Below are 12,951 nucleotides of genomic sequence, written 5' to 3'. Positions count from 1 at the left end.
ATAGTTGTTTTGCATCCAGCCGATCTTAGATTCAAATAAGGGCCATAGAGGTTTTTATCTAGAAGATCCAAAATTCAAGTTGTAGGATAGTGTTAGGAAGGACTGAAATACTGGAAGATCTCTGAATTTCAGTGGTAGACTACCTCTAGTTTGATGGTCCAAAAATAATGTTGTTTATTCATGAATGTAGTACAGGTGCTTGCTATCAAAGGGGGTAGAAGTGAAGTAGATAAATCACTATGTTTTGAAATTAAAGAATAGCAAAAGCTATGTTAAGAATGTATTAGACAGAATGGAACAAGAGTTACCAAAGAAGAATTCAATAACCCTACATAGAATATATCAATTGATAATCCAGATTAGCTGGTTGATGCACTTAAAAAAGAACACCACATCTCTGTTTAGGATGAATAATAAAACAAAGCCATGTGGCAAAGGTGTGTACTCCCTCCCCTGTGTGCCAGCCTCACTAGGTAGATCAGACCAGAAAATCAACTCCACTGGAAAGATGACAGAGATTGAGATTAGCTATGGTAACAGGATCTTGTGAGATTGTGCTGCACCACCTCTTCCTTATAGTCCAGTGAATTCGGAAGGCATCTGCCTGAGATACTTTTGAATGTTATCTCATTCTGGACTTAAAAATGTTTTACCCTTTGTTGCTTTAGCAGTGGCCATCTTCCTTAGTCTCTACAGCAGGGTATCCAACCTTGACAAACTTTTAAGTTTTATGGATTTCAAGTCTTGGTTGTCTGGGGAATTCTGGGACTTGAAATCCAGAAGTCTTAAAGTTGTCAGGGCTGGACACCTCTACTCTATACCATAACACCTTGATTAAATGATCAGTGGTGATCCGATTAAAACAATAACTCTGATTAATGGTAAATATATTATTAAAACTTTACCCCCTCTTTCTCCCACCATGGTGTTCTATATAATAATAACATGTTCTCCTTCCCTATAGCTGCTGCAGGACCACTAACCACAAAGAAACAGATTAGCATTAGAACTGTAGTTAGGCCAAGAATCTACTTCCCATGAGGAAATTAAATAAAAATCCACTCAAAATTGTCATGTTCTACTTTGAGATCTAGAACTTGGTTAAGTCTCATGCACACCCAAAATTTCACAGTGGAACACTATAAAAACTTGCCTTAATTATAAACAATTGCTTAGTAATGTTAGGAACACAAGAAAGGCTGTATGTTTTTTCCTACACTGTAGAGGAGAATATTTGGATAAAATAAATGAATGAATTCGTTTTCAATTAGCGTTCTCTTTCAATTCTAGAAGAGAGACTCTACTTTTTAATAATTTTAATATATTAACTGGATGCAAGATTGTAATACATTAACTAGATTCTGCTCCTAGTTAAACAGCCTAGTTGACTATCTAGCCAGCATTAAAACAAATTCAGGTTAACTAATACTACCCATGAACTGTGGTTGGTCAATCTTGATTATCAACTGTCATTTATTAGCATTTATTTAACAATTGTTAAAGAAGAAGGGATGATTTCAAGCTTACAGGAAAAGTAGGGACATTTTGGGGAATAAAAATAACAGCTATTTATTTTAACTTTAAAAATATAGTTGTAGCCTAGAGGAGCAATTCAGCCTCTTGTCTGTATCAGACAAAACTTGAATCCTCTGACAGATCACTGAAAATCCTTTGCTTCCAAGAGTGGCTGCACCCACATTTTGTGTCCAACATGGGCCAGAGTGTGAAATGGGTATAGAAATGCAATCCTTGAAATGGGTCCATTGGTTTGAATGTCATGCATTCCTCAGATTTAAAGAAGACTTGGAATGCTTGGAAATCCTTATCTGTGCCTGGCTATGGTTACAACAGCATCGAGAGCACAGGACACAGCAAGGGCGCAAAATGTACACCCTTACACATACTTCACTTCATCAAAAAACACATTGAGAGAATGTTAGGCTGCTTATCTGGCATTTGCATACATGGGGTGAAAATTATAATTATCTCGTTCATTAGGCAAAAAAGGGGGGGACTTCCTTTACTCAGAAGCACTCCAGGAAGCAGGGCAGGTGGATTGACTTGCCCACATAGTTTCACTCAAAATTTCTGGGTCTGGCCTTGTTTTTCTTTGTCAGTGAAAAATGGCTCTGCCCTTCCTTTCCTCTGCTTGTTATGCGAAAGTGCTTCCTGGCTGGAAGTTAGCTGGGTAAATCTCCTGAAAGAAACCTTGCATAGGTCAATTATGGGTGGAGCAGCCCTAAGCTCTTGGGAAGGAAGAGGGAGAGAGTTAATGAATGATTTGTGATTAAAATATAACATGGGAAAGGCCCCTTTTTTCCCCCTTTTGAGACTTTCCAAAGATCTGTAGGCTCCATATCTGTCATATTCTTAGATATGAAATAGGAATGGGGGTACCAAGGAGAGATGCAGACTTGAACATATAAAAACATTAAATATTTCTACCTATAGGCCTTTCTTATTACATTTCCTTCTTGTTGCTGCCTGAAAAGATAAATTAAGACAACTGCCTGCTGGTCTTCCTCCTCCTTTCGCGTTTCCTCTTTAAGTTGGTAGTAATCTTTGAAATTTAATTTCCATACATCTAGGCTGTTTGATAGTCTGTGTGAATTTATTTGCTCACATTTTCCTCTCACTTTTTCCCCCCTTGTAAGGATTTCAAAGTTACTCCATAAACATTTATCCCATTTCCTCTCGGCAATGTTAAAATAACATGGCCAGTGAATTGAAGGGACGTGCATGCACCGCCAAAGCAGTTCAAACTTGATTTTGTTGCCAGCAATGCATAGATGGAGTGTTTGTGTTTGGCTTTTAGTTACTAGCAATGAGGCTGATCTCTTGGAGTTTGGATAAATGATTTATGTAACTCATCACCACTACCATTGCTGGGACAAAGTGGCACATTTTTTTTTTTTGCAACTTAAGATTTTACAAGGCAGCCTTGCATGTAAAGAATGGTCGGAAGACAAATCTTTATTTAAAGACATTATTTCTACGAGAAGTGAAGAGTATACTGGCCCTTATTTCTAACTTCCTTAACTAGAGCAATGGAGAAGAGTCCCAGCAGCTTCTGGAAAGCCACATTGTATTGAATACTTTTTGTTTAAAGGGTTAGACAATCCAACAATGTGGTATGTATAAAAGGCCACCTTAGTGTGACATAGCAGAGGCACACAGGTCACAATCCTCTAGTCAGGAGGGCATGGTGTTTTTCTACTCAAATCATAATAGTCATCTCTAGATATAGATGTGCTAGACGCAGATTTTATGAAAATATAAAATTGATTGTTTGCAGTCTTCAGTCCCTTTTTAGTGCAACACTCTATCTTATCCTTAGAATATACTCAGAATTGTTCTGTTTGTTCATTTTTTTTCACTTGTTTAATCAGAAGAATCTAATGGTCCTTCCTAGTACTGGAGTTTGGAGAAGAGTTCTTAAAACTTGGCTTTGCACATGAAATTAAATTACGATTTTTAAAACAATGCTTTGCTTTTTTAAAAAAAATCAAAAATATCTGGGTGCAAACACAACGCTAAGTCATAAACTATGTTTGCAAGTCACATTCCCTAGGTCTAGACCAGGGGTCGGCAACCTAAAAAAGAAAAAGAGCCACTGGGAACCGGTTCCATCACAAATTAAAAAAAGAGGGAGCCGCGTGCGTGTGTCCATGCAAAAAAACCTTTTTGCGCATGCGCGGACGCACGCGGCTGCCATTTTTTTTAAAAATGAGATGGAACCGGTTCCCGGTTGCCCGACGGCGACGGCCCGTCTGCAAAGCTGCCGCTTTCGGCAGCTTTGCAGACGGGCCGTGGCAGCTTCCTCAAAGAGCGGCGCCTCTGCCCATTCCGAGAGGTGCACGCGCACCTCTCCGAACGACCGGAGGTGCGCGCGTACCTCCGCACGAATGGGCAGCGGTGCCGCTCTTTGAGGAAGCTGCTGCGGCCCGTCTGCGAAGCTGCCGCTTTCGGCAGCTTCGCAGATGGGCCGTGGCAGCTTCCTCAAAAAGAGAGGCGCCCCTGCCCATTCCGAGAGGTGCGCGCGCACCTCTCCGAACGACCGGAGTTGCGCGTGCACCTCCCCAAACCTTTGGGGAGGTGCGCGCGTACCTCCGTGCAAAGGGGCAGCGGCGCCGCTCTTTGAGGAAGCTGCCGAAAGCGGAGCCGGAGGTTGCCGACCTGTGGTCTAGACACTGTACAAAGTGAAAATAGGTTTATACCTGGTCTGCACAACTCATTAACATGAAAGAGCCACATTGATAAACTAAAAACCCTCAAGAGGCAGAAAGAAATACTGGAAATGTCAATCAGCTGTTCTGTGGCTAATGGAGGAGCAGGAACATTGAAGCTAGCAGTGGTGGCTCTAAATTTATTACTTTAAAAAAAATTGGTGGGTCTCACAAGGCTGCTTGGCAACCTGTGTGCATCCTACAAGCCACATGTTGTGAGGCCTGATCTATACTATGGATTAACACATTGTAGGAACCAAGTGACTGTACAGTGGCTATGTGACAATCTCACTGGGGGAAAAATTCTGATAAAAGTTTAATAAGAGCAAATAGCTATTTGAAGAATCGCATTGGATTTATGAACATGGGATTGCCCTTGCCTATTGTCTAAAGGGTCCTAGGAGATTGAAGCTTTGATTTGAACTGGTATCAGGCTGAGTGTACCTGACAAGGTTGAAGATCTATAAATTCTTTCACACTGTACTGATCAGCCAGGACAGAAGCACATTTCATGGAAGCGTAGCTGTTTGTGAAATGTACCCCCTTAATTTAATTCAGCACTGGAAATCTCCAGAGCAAATCCTGGCATTGCTGCCAGTGGAAATAGGTCGGTAAGAAAATAGACGCAAGGAAGTTTTAAGATTCACCTTTGGTTTAAATTGGTTGCTCTCGGTTTGGATTTTTTTTTTAAAAAAAATTGGCATGCTCAAACAAGTATTCTATTGCTGCTGTACTGGGGTCTGTCTTTGCATGTTTTGTCTCATACAAAAGTGTTGCTAAACGCTTTCTTCCCTCCTCCCTATTATAGTACATATAATCAAGGCCCTTGCTGGCTTTGAATCTGCTGAGAACTTTCTGGCCCAGCTGATCATACTGTATAATTAAATGCAACCTGTTCTGCTACTTTCATTTGTTAGAATTTTGAAAAAAATAAAACTTGCAAGTGCTGACTAAAGGCAAACTTTCCCAAAAGGTGCTAATTTCCCTTCATTCTCAAAGTGAGCCACTGTTGAGGGCATTTTCTTTAAATAATTGTTTTGTCTACCTTCTAGACCTCCAGGGAATGAGTCTTCCAAGTTTTTAAAGCTTCTACATTTATAAATTCAAATTTGGTTCCTGTTAAATTTTTAAAATTCAAAGAAATGTTTGCATATAGTTTGAGGATTCAGATTTTGCCTCTGCTATTCAATCCTTGTTTAGAGCAGATGACATGTTATGTCATACATGTAATATACAAGAGTTTGTATAACAGCTGGCATATTACATATATATATATGTAAAGGTTTAGGGAAAATATGACAGTGGTCTCTAATCTATACTTAATAATATAGAATATATGAAGTGGTCTCAAAAACACTGATTTTTAAAAAGATTTTCCAAATAGCGATGCTGTTTTTTAAATAGATATAAGCAAATGCCTGTATATCTGAATACGGTTTGTTGCTATAAGACACTATCTCAGGCACATATTTTTAACATGTTGGTCTATTGTTATGTGGAAATAAATTAGCCTTTATTATCTGTGAATATAAAACCAAGCCCTGATTAATTTGTTCTCCTTTGGGCTGCACATCTCATAACATCCATATAAAAAGAGTTGAGAAATAATGCAGACTAGCAGATAATTCATTCCTTTCTTTGATCTGCGGAGATTTTTTTTTAAGATACAGTGTTGTTGCTAAGGAGACACTGACATCAGGTACTTTTTGCACTTGGACCTTTAAAATTCATTTTAGTTGGGTGCATGGATTTTGTATTATCATCTCATGGTAATAAAACAGTAGTCCAAAACTAAAAGAAGATCTTATCTGATAAAGTTAGCTATTTTTGCAGAAATTTCATGCCAGAATGTCTATATTAAACTTGTAAATAGGTGCACCAGAAATATTTGGCTAATAGACTTCTGTGTCTGGTGCTTTGAAATTGAAACTATATTTCTAAACTCAAGAACAGCACAATGATTGAAGAATCAGGTGTAGTGGTTCCCTATGATGGGTTCAATATAGGCCAACTTTACTAACTTGATGCCCTTTAACTCTGTTGGGAATTAGCTCCAAGTTGTAAGCCTTATACTTTTCTTACAGAGAATAATATCTAAATTTCATTTCCAGATGTATCATTGAATAAATATGATAACTTTATTATGTGACTATTGTTTATACACATGAAAGAATGTTACATTGTGCCTTTATACTGTATAAATCAGTAGTTCTGCAGCGAGTTCAAAATCTCAACTTCTGTAGATTTACCTCAGAAAGGAGGAAAAAAGTTAGAATGGGGTTGGATAACCAGAAGTCCCAGGACCACATAACCCTTGATCCCCTCTCCTCTTTTTCAGCACCAAGGTCCCCCTTGCTGATAAATTGCCCCACAGTTAAATGTCCTTTTTTAGTGGAGCAAAAAGAAGAAATTAATATAATCCCCAGTTGGATATAGCATAGTTGATAAAATAAAGAGAAAAAAGAAAATCCCCTCAACATTTTAGGAAAATACTTCCAGTTATGTCCATAGATATAATGAGATCCTATCATTGTGGTATTTAGCATGCACAACAATTAGAAATGTGACAAAATATCAATAGGTTGCCTGCCCGTGTTAGAATTTGTTGGACCAAAGTTTATTTTAGCCTTAATGTCCTGCTTGTTCTGATACAACTATGCCAGTCTTCAAACGCTACATATTCCCTTTGTCTTCCTTAACATCAATTATTGCCTTAATGTTTGCCAGACTTTTGCTATTTATTATAAATCAAGTATATAATGTTACCCACAGAGACCATGTATGCTCCAACAGTTTGAAAATAGTCATTGGATTGCTTTCTTATGTAGCACTGCTGACATATATTTAATTGTGCACGATGAATTAGAAAATCAACTCTCGTATACCTTTAATATTTAATAGTTGGAATTTCTAGGATTGTTTGATATTTATTTTTAGCTACCAGAGCAGACCTAAAATTATATTTCAGTAGGATGATGGCCAATGTATTATTAATTAGATAAACATTGGTGACTGATTTCAAAGCACAAATTCAAAAAAGGAAACATTTTAGTCTTCCCCTCTTGCATTTTTCTAATCGATCTGAGCATGGCCAAATTCTGATACTCATTTGTAAGATGTTAATCTTTGCTATGATTCATAAAAAACTATGAATCAATTTTATAACCACATTCCAATTAATCAAGTAGTACTTGATATGTCTTCTTATTCATTTACAGAAACAACATTGTATGCTAAGCCACCCACCCCATCAGCCTCATCACTCATTTTGTGTGTGTTTGTGTGTGTATGATGGGATGGTTTAGAATACAAGGTAATGTTGTTTTTGGAGATAAATAAGAAGACATATAAAGTACTGTTTGACTAATTGAAATGTTGTTATAAGATATATCTCCAGTTATCAAATCAGAGGAGGATGTGCAGTTTGGGTTGAGTCCCTCCATTCCTCCATCCTTCTTAGCGATTCCAATAGCACAAAGTCATCTCCGTTTAGTGATATGGAGTATCTAAAAATGCTTTTGCTCAGCCAAGACAAATAAGCAAAAAGTTAATCTGACGTGCACAAGCTTCAGAACATATGTCTTCACTAATACTACCGTAAATAGCAAAAAAATGACATTTAGGTAGTGAATTTAGAAACAGAGTTTGGGTTACAGCCTGGAATGAGCAGCATTTTTTTTATACAATTATATTCCGAAAAGTACAAATATGATCAACTATTAATAGTTTCCTCCTGCTGTTCTGTAACTTGCTGAAGAAACACGGATACCTCATTTTTATTTGCTTAGGATCTTTGGCTGACCACAGTCTATTCCCTCTGACATCACTGGAAGTCCCCTGGCAATGGCGGTACTGCATATTCCCCCAGAGCTGTTGGTTATGTGGTGTTGCCGCTGTTGCCAGAATTTAATACTTGTATGGTTTTTCAGCAGCTCTTGCACCCGATGGTCACCGGGTCAATGCTTTCTTCCCTCCCTCTTGGTTTTGTCACACTTTTCTAGTCCACGCTATTGGAGGCTGTTTTTCCCATGGCTGTCCATTGGTCTGTCGCTGTAGTTGTTCAATGTTTTGTTACTATCCAAACACCACCTTGGCGCCTCTATAAACCTCCTCTGACTGAGTTGGAGACTTTACTAAAAAAAACCATAGACGGTATATAATTCTCTATAAAAACAACTTTAGTATTTTTTTAAAAAAACAAAGATTTGTTTTCTTTAGCTTGGTTTCACTTTATAATGAAAGCTTTTAAGAAGTAAGGATAGGATGGCAATGTCAGAATGGATCATGAATGAGATGGGGGAAGATTTGGTTAGCAAGAACCCAATTAATTAACCCTTCATGTTTAGTAAACGTCTGGGAGAAACCTGCTGTTTTTACAGCATTTGATCATAAGAAAATTAGATACAGATTTTTGCCTGTGTTCATCTGTGATAAAACCAGCTTCTGTTTCTGTTTTCCTAGGAGGGCTTTTTGCAAATTTGTTACCATGTCATATTTTGAGACATATCTGAAAAATTGTTGGGAATTTGATTCTATGGGTAACCACTCCTATATAATATAACAAAAATACTGGTTACAAGCCAGACATTATCTTTTCATCAGAAAAGGGTATGCATATACATATTAAAATGTTAACATTCATCTTAAAGCTTAATTTTAAAAGACATGTTGAGGGTAAAATTTCACTGGCTTTAGTTTTCTATTTCAGAGCACTTCAGTAGCAAAATTGCCCTTATTGGTGGAATACTGTTGTTCTATTAATCTAAAAGGTACCTTAGAACACAATTCTGGGTGGCTCAAATAACAGTAAAACCAAGAATGAGTAAAAACCATTAAAAAAACTCATTTCGGCCATTCTCTGATGCCTCCACCTTCAGTTTTCTATCTTACCCTATCCTAGTGCCAGGGGGCATATCCAGCTTTTTACAGCCTTCTCAAAGGAGAAAAGGGTGAACATCTGAGGGGTCCACAAGGAAAGGAGTTTCCAAGGGTATAGCTGCTACAAAAAAAATCACGCTTCCTAGGTCCCACTAGACGTAACGTTTCAGGGAAGGGCTTTTAATGAACTATTCCCATTTTCTAGCAACAGTAGGTTGCTCTTCTCTGTTCCAAAGCCCCCAAAACAGTTGTAATATACCAGGTAAGAATGGGTAAAAATGGGCTTCAGACACTGGGCTTCTTCTCAACCTGGTCAACCTGTCTGACTTTTATCAGTCAGACATGTACATCTGATCTGGGTTATTGCTAGAAAAAGTTTTAAGCATTTTCTTCATACCCACTTTTTTACCGTGGTAATGCACTCGTAATCATACTAACATTATCAAAGAAGAACAAGATCTAATGTAGGGCCGGGCTTACCTTAAATAACTTTTCATTGTAAGAATGCATGTTACTTGTAGGATGCCACACAATTGGACCCATTGTGTTAATAGAAGTAATTCAGGGGGAGGGTATTTGGGGGCAATTGTGGGCAACTCCGCTCTAGAGATATGGGAGCACTTCCATTAATCTAGGACAGGGGTCCCCAATCCCCGGTCTGTGGACCAGTAGCGGGCCACAGCATACCAACAACTGGTCCACACAAATAAGTGAAGCCTCATCCATGGGATGCAGGCAGCACACAAAACCACGCCTCCTCCGGTCCACAGAAAAACGTCTCTCTACGGAACCAGTCCCTGGTGCTCAAAAGGTTGGGGACCTCTGATCTAGGAGATAAACTTAGATGGGAAGGCTTTAAATTCCACACACCCACCCGAGAATTATACCCACTGTACTCAACCATAGATACTTTGGTCAGGACTGGATGTGAGCTAGATTTTACCCACAGAATACAGAAAATTGTATCAAATGAGCATTCTTCTAAGGAAGGTTTGAGAGGCTGGGGTTTCAACATGTGTGCTTAGGATTCAGGCAAGGGTTCCCTAGTCACAAAAAGCAAGTGCAACCTCAAAATTTAACCAATGCCGTTCAGTAATTATGTCCTGGCAAAGAATCTGATTCCATGTCATGTTTAGGGAATCAGAAACTCTTGTTGGATATCTTCTTATTAATCTTAAGCTTCAGCAAATATGCAGGATTTTTTATGCACTCTTGTAGGTGTTAACGTAACAGTTCAATTCCTTCAATCAATATTACAGCTCAGATCCTACACAGGACATTTCTGTGACCTTGTCACATCCCATTCCTTGCTTCCTATGCACAGGAAGGCAGTAGCTGATGGGGTATTCAGTCAGGCCTACATTCTCCACACCCTGGCTTTTGGGTTGGGTCAGCTACCAGCTTCTTTGATTTGTGAGTAGACGTCTATGTGTTTCCTGCAGCCTCTTTCCTTTTTTTGCCTCCCTGGTTCCCACAGGAACCTGAGAAATAGGCTGTGCCCTCAGCTTTTGAGAGGAAACTGGATCAGGATAAGTGGGGAGGGGCGAGGCAGGGGACAAGTGCCCATTTGACCTCATTCAGCTACTTCATCTCGGGTCACACCCTCAGTTTTCATCTGAGTATATGTCTGTGCATATTTATAAGTTTCTGCTCCACCTCGGCAGCAAAGATGTCATTTTTCACTAAAAAAATTTATGTTTAAGAAGTCTTAAAGTCGAATTCACAAAGCAACTCTTATCGAACTTGAATTTCAGGCAAAACTAGAAAAGGGGTGAAAATCAAACATATGACTTCACAATGTTAGAAACTACACAGTGGAAGTATTTTTAAGATACCCAGCAGCCAGTTTTGAAAGAGCTTTGTTGACTTTTACAGAGCACAGAAAAAGGGAAGGCAAAAGGATTAGGGCACCTTTCTTATGAAGAAGTTCTTAAGTGTGGGATATTTAATCCAAGAGGAAAAATGACAAAAAGGAAATATTATAATCTGGAAAAAGTGAAATAGTATCCTTGTAATTATTAGAATGAGACTCAGGGTTACCCAGTAAAGTTTATTAGAATCGTTCCAGGGAAGACAACGTAATTTGCTATGCACAGTTTGAACTTTCAGATTTTTAATCTAAATTAGAACCAGATGAAATGTGGCTCTGTAAGGCAATTTCCCCCTAAAGAGAAATTAACTTGCATAAAGATTGGGCGAGCCTGTCATCTTCCAGATATTGCTGACTACAGTTCCCAGCAGCCATGAGTTAAAGAGTTGTCTGCCAGGTGATGTGATGCTTACTGGCATAGATACTCTCACACAGAAAAAAAAAATATTATCAGTCTTGTATTTTTGTTTGTCTGTATCAGCTTTCTCCAATGACACACTTGCTAGGTTCAATGGGAGTTGTAGCCTAGTATGCCCAAAATGCAATACTGCAGGTCGGGTAAATGAAATCAGTAGCAAGATGAAATCGGTGCCCCAGTATTTAGTATTAGCTTCTGTACAGAGAGAACTGGCTTTTGGTAGCTTCATACTTGAGCCTTGGTGGAGCAGTGGGCTAATGCCTCCTTAAGTAACACCAGCTGCCTGCAATTAGTGCAGGTTCGAGTCCCACCAGGCTCAAGGTTGACTCAGCCTTCCATCCTTCCGAGGTGGGTAAAATGAGGACCCAGATTGTTGGGGGCAATTAAGCTGACTTTGTAATAATGCCGCTGGGGTGTGTGTGAAAGCCCTAATAAGCAGGCATATATATAGAATGAAGGCTACTGCTAAGCTTGTAAGCCGCCCTGAGTCTTTGGAGAAGGGTGGGATATAAATGGAATTAAAATAAAAAATAAATAAAAATACTGAGGAAGGTTGTGACAGTGTCATTTGTTTTCAGGACAGTATCATTGTACTTTTCTGCTGCTTTCTTTGTTATTACAGTTGTACCTACAAGCCAGATTTACTTGGAAAGGAGCCCGCCTGCTTCGCCCCTTGCTGCAGTTCACGCTGATCATGATGGCATTTTACACAGGACTTTCTCGTGTGTCGGACCACAAACATCACCCCACAGATGTACTGGCAGGCTTTACACAAGGAGCCCTGGTGGCATATTGTATAGTAAGTCTTCTATATTGCCAGATTATTATTTCAATAAATATCTGTAAATGTTACTTGTAACAAAACTGTACTCTGTTCCATAGTAGAGACTGCAACAGGACTCCATTTAACCAGGAATTGTAATATGGCACATAAAACAAACATTACTATTTAAGCACCATATATAAGGATTTTATCTCCATCGCAGTGTGTGGAATATATATCCAACAGGGAGACACTGCTAGCGAGACACTTGGTTTGTTTGTGTATGTAGAAGATTTTTATACTACACTACATCTGAGAATCTAGTAAAACACTAACAATCTAAGCAGTAAAATAAACTAAACAGTAATAACACTTAGAAACGGAATTGATTAAAATCTGCAAGCAAGGAAGTGACCGACAAGATTTCTTAAAATATGTCTAAGATAAATACACAAAGCTGGAAGAACCGGGACATTATAACAGGTTTTACATAATAATAAAGTTAGCTCTTGGCAAATGTTCCTAGACAGGATTTTTCCGTCTGCTAGATATTGTCTTTCTTATCCCTGATCATGATGGGACCTGGAAGCAAGCTACAGCATATGAGCTTATCATTTGAGCATGCTTGTGTAAGGAAAAGTGTTCCTTATGACACCTACATTGCAAGTTGTTTTACATTTTTAAAAGTATCTGCCACCATACACTTGAAGAGACCTCAGAGGTGGAGTCTTTCAAAATTGGCTTTTGTAATACTGCTTTCCTCTGTGTAAATCAAGGATGCATTTTTAAAACATGA

At 38.8% G+C, this 12,951-nt stretch overlaps 1 protein-coding gene across 1 annotated transcript in view; it reads left to right on the top strand.

Moving 5' to 3' along the window:
- The window catches only part of PLPP3 (phospholipid phosphatase 3), an 80,672-nt gene that overhangs the window by 56,157 nt on the left and 11,564 nt on the right, over positions 1-12,951 (top strand). The window contains exon 5 of the mRNA XM_083361110.1: positions 12,015-12,191. Coding sequence (XP_083217236.1) covers positions 12,015-12,191 — 177 coding nt within the window. The remainder of the gene's footprint in view (positions 1-12,014; positions 12,192-12,951) is intronic.

The sequence above is a fragment of the Vipera ursinii genome, assembly GCF_947247035.1.
Source record: "Vipera ursinii genome assembly, chromosome: 3".
NCBI classification, from domain to species: Eukaryota; Metazoa; Chordata; class Lepidosauria; order Squamata; family Viperidae; genus Vipera; species Vipera ursinii.
Note: the sequence above shows the minus strand (reverse complement) of the source record. Positions and strands in the feature narration are given on the sequence as shown.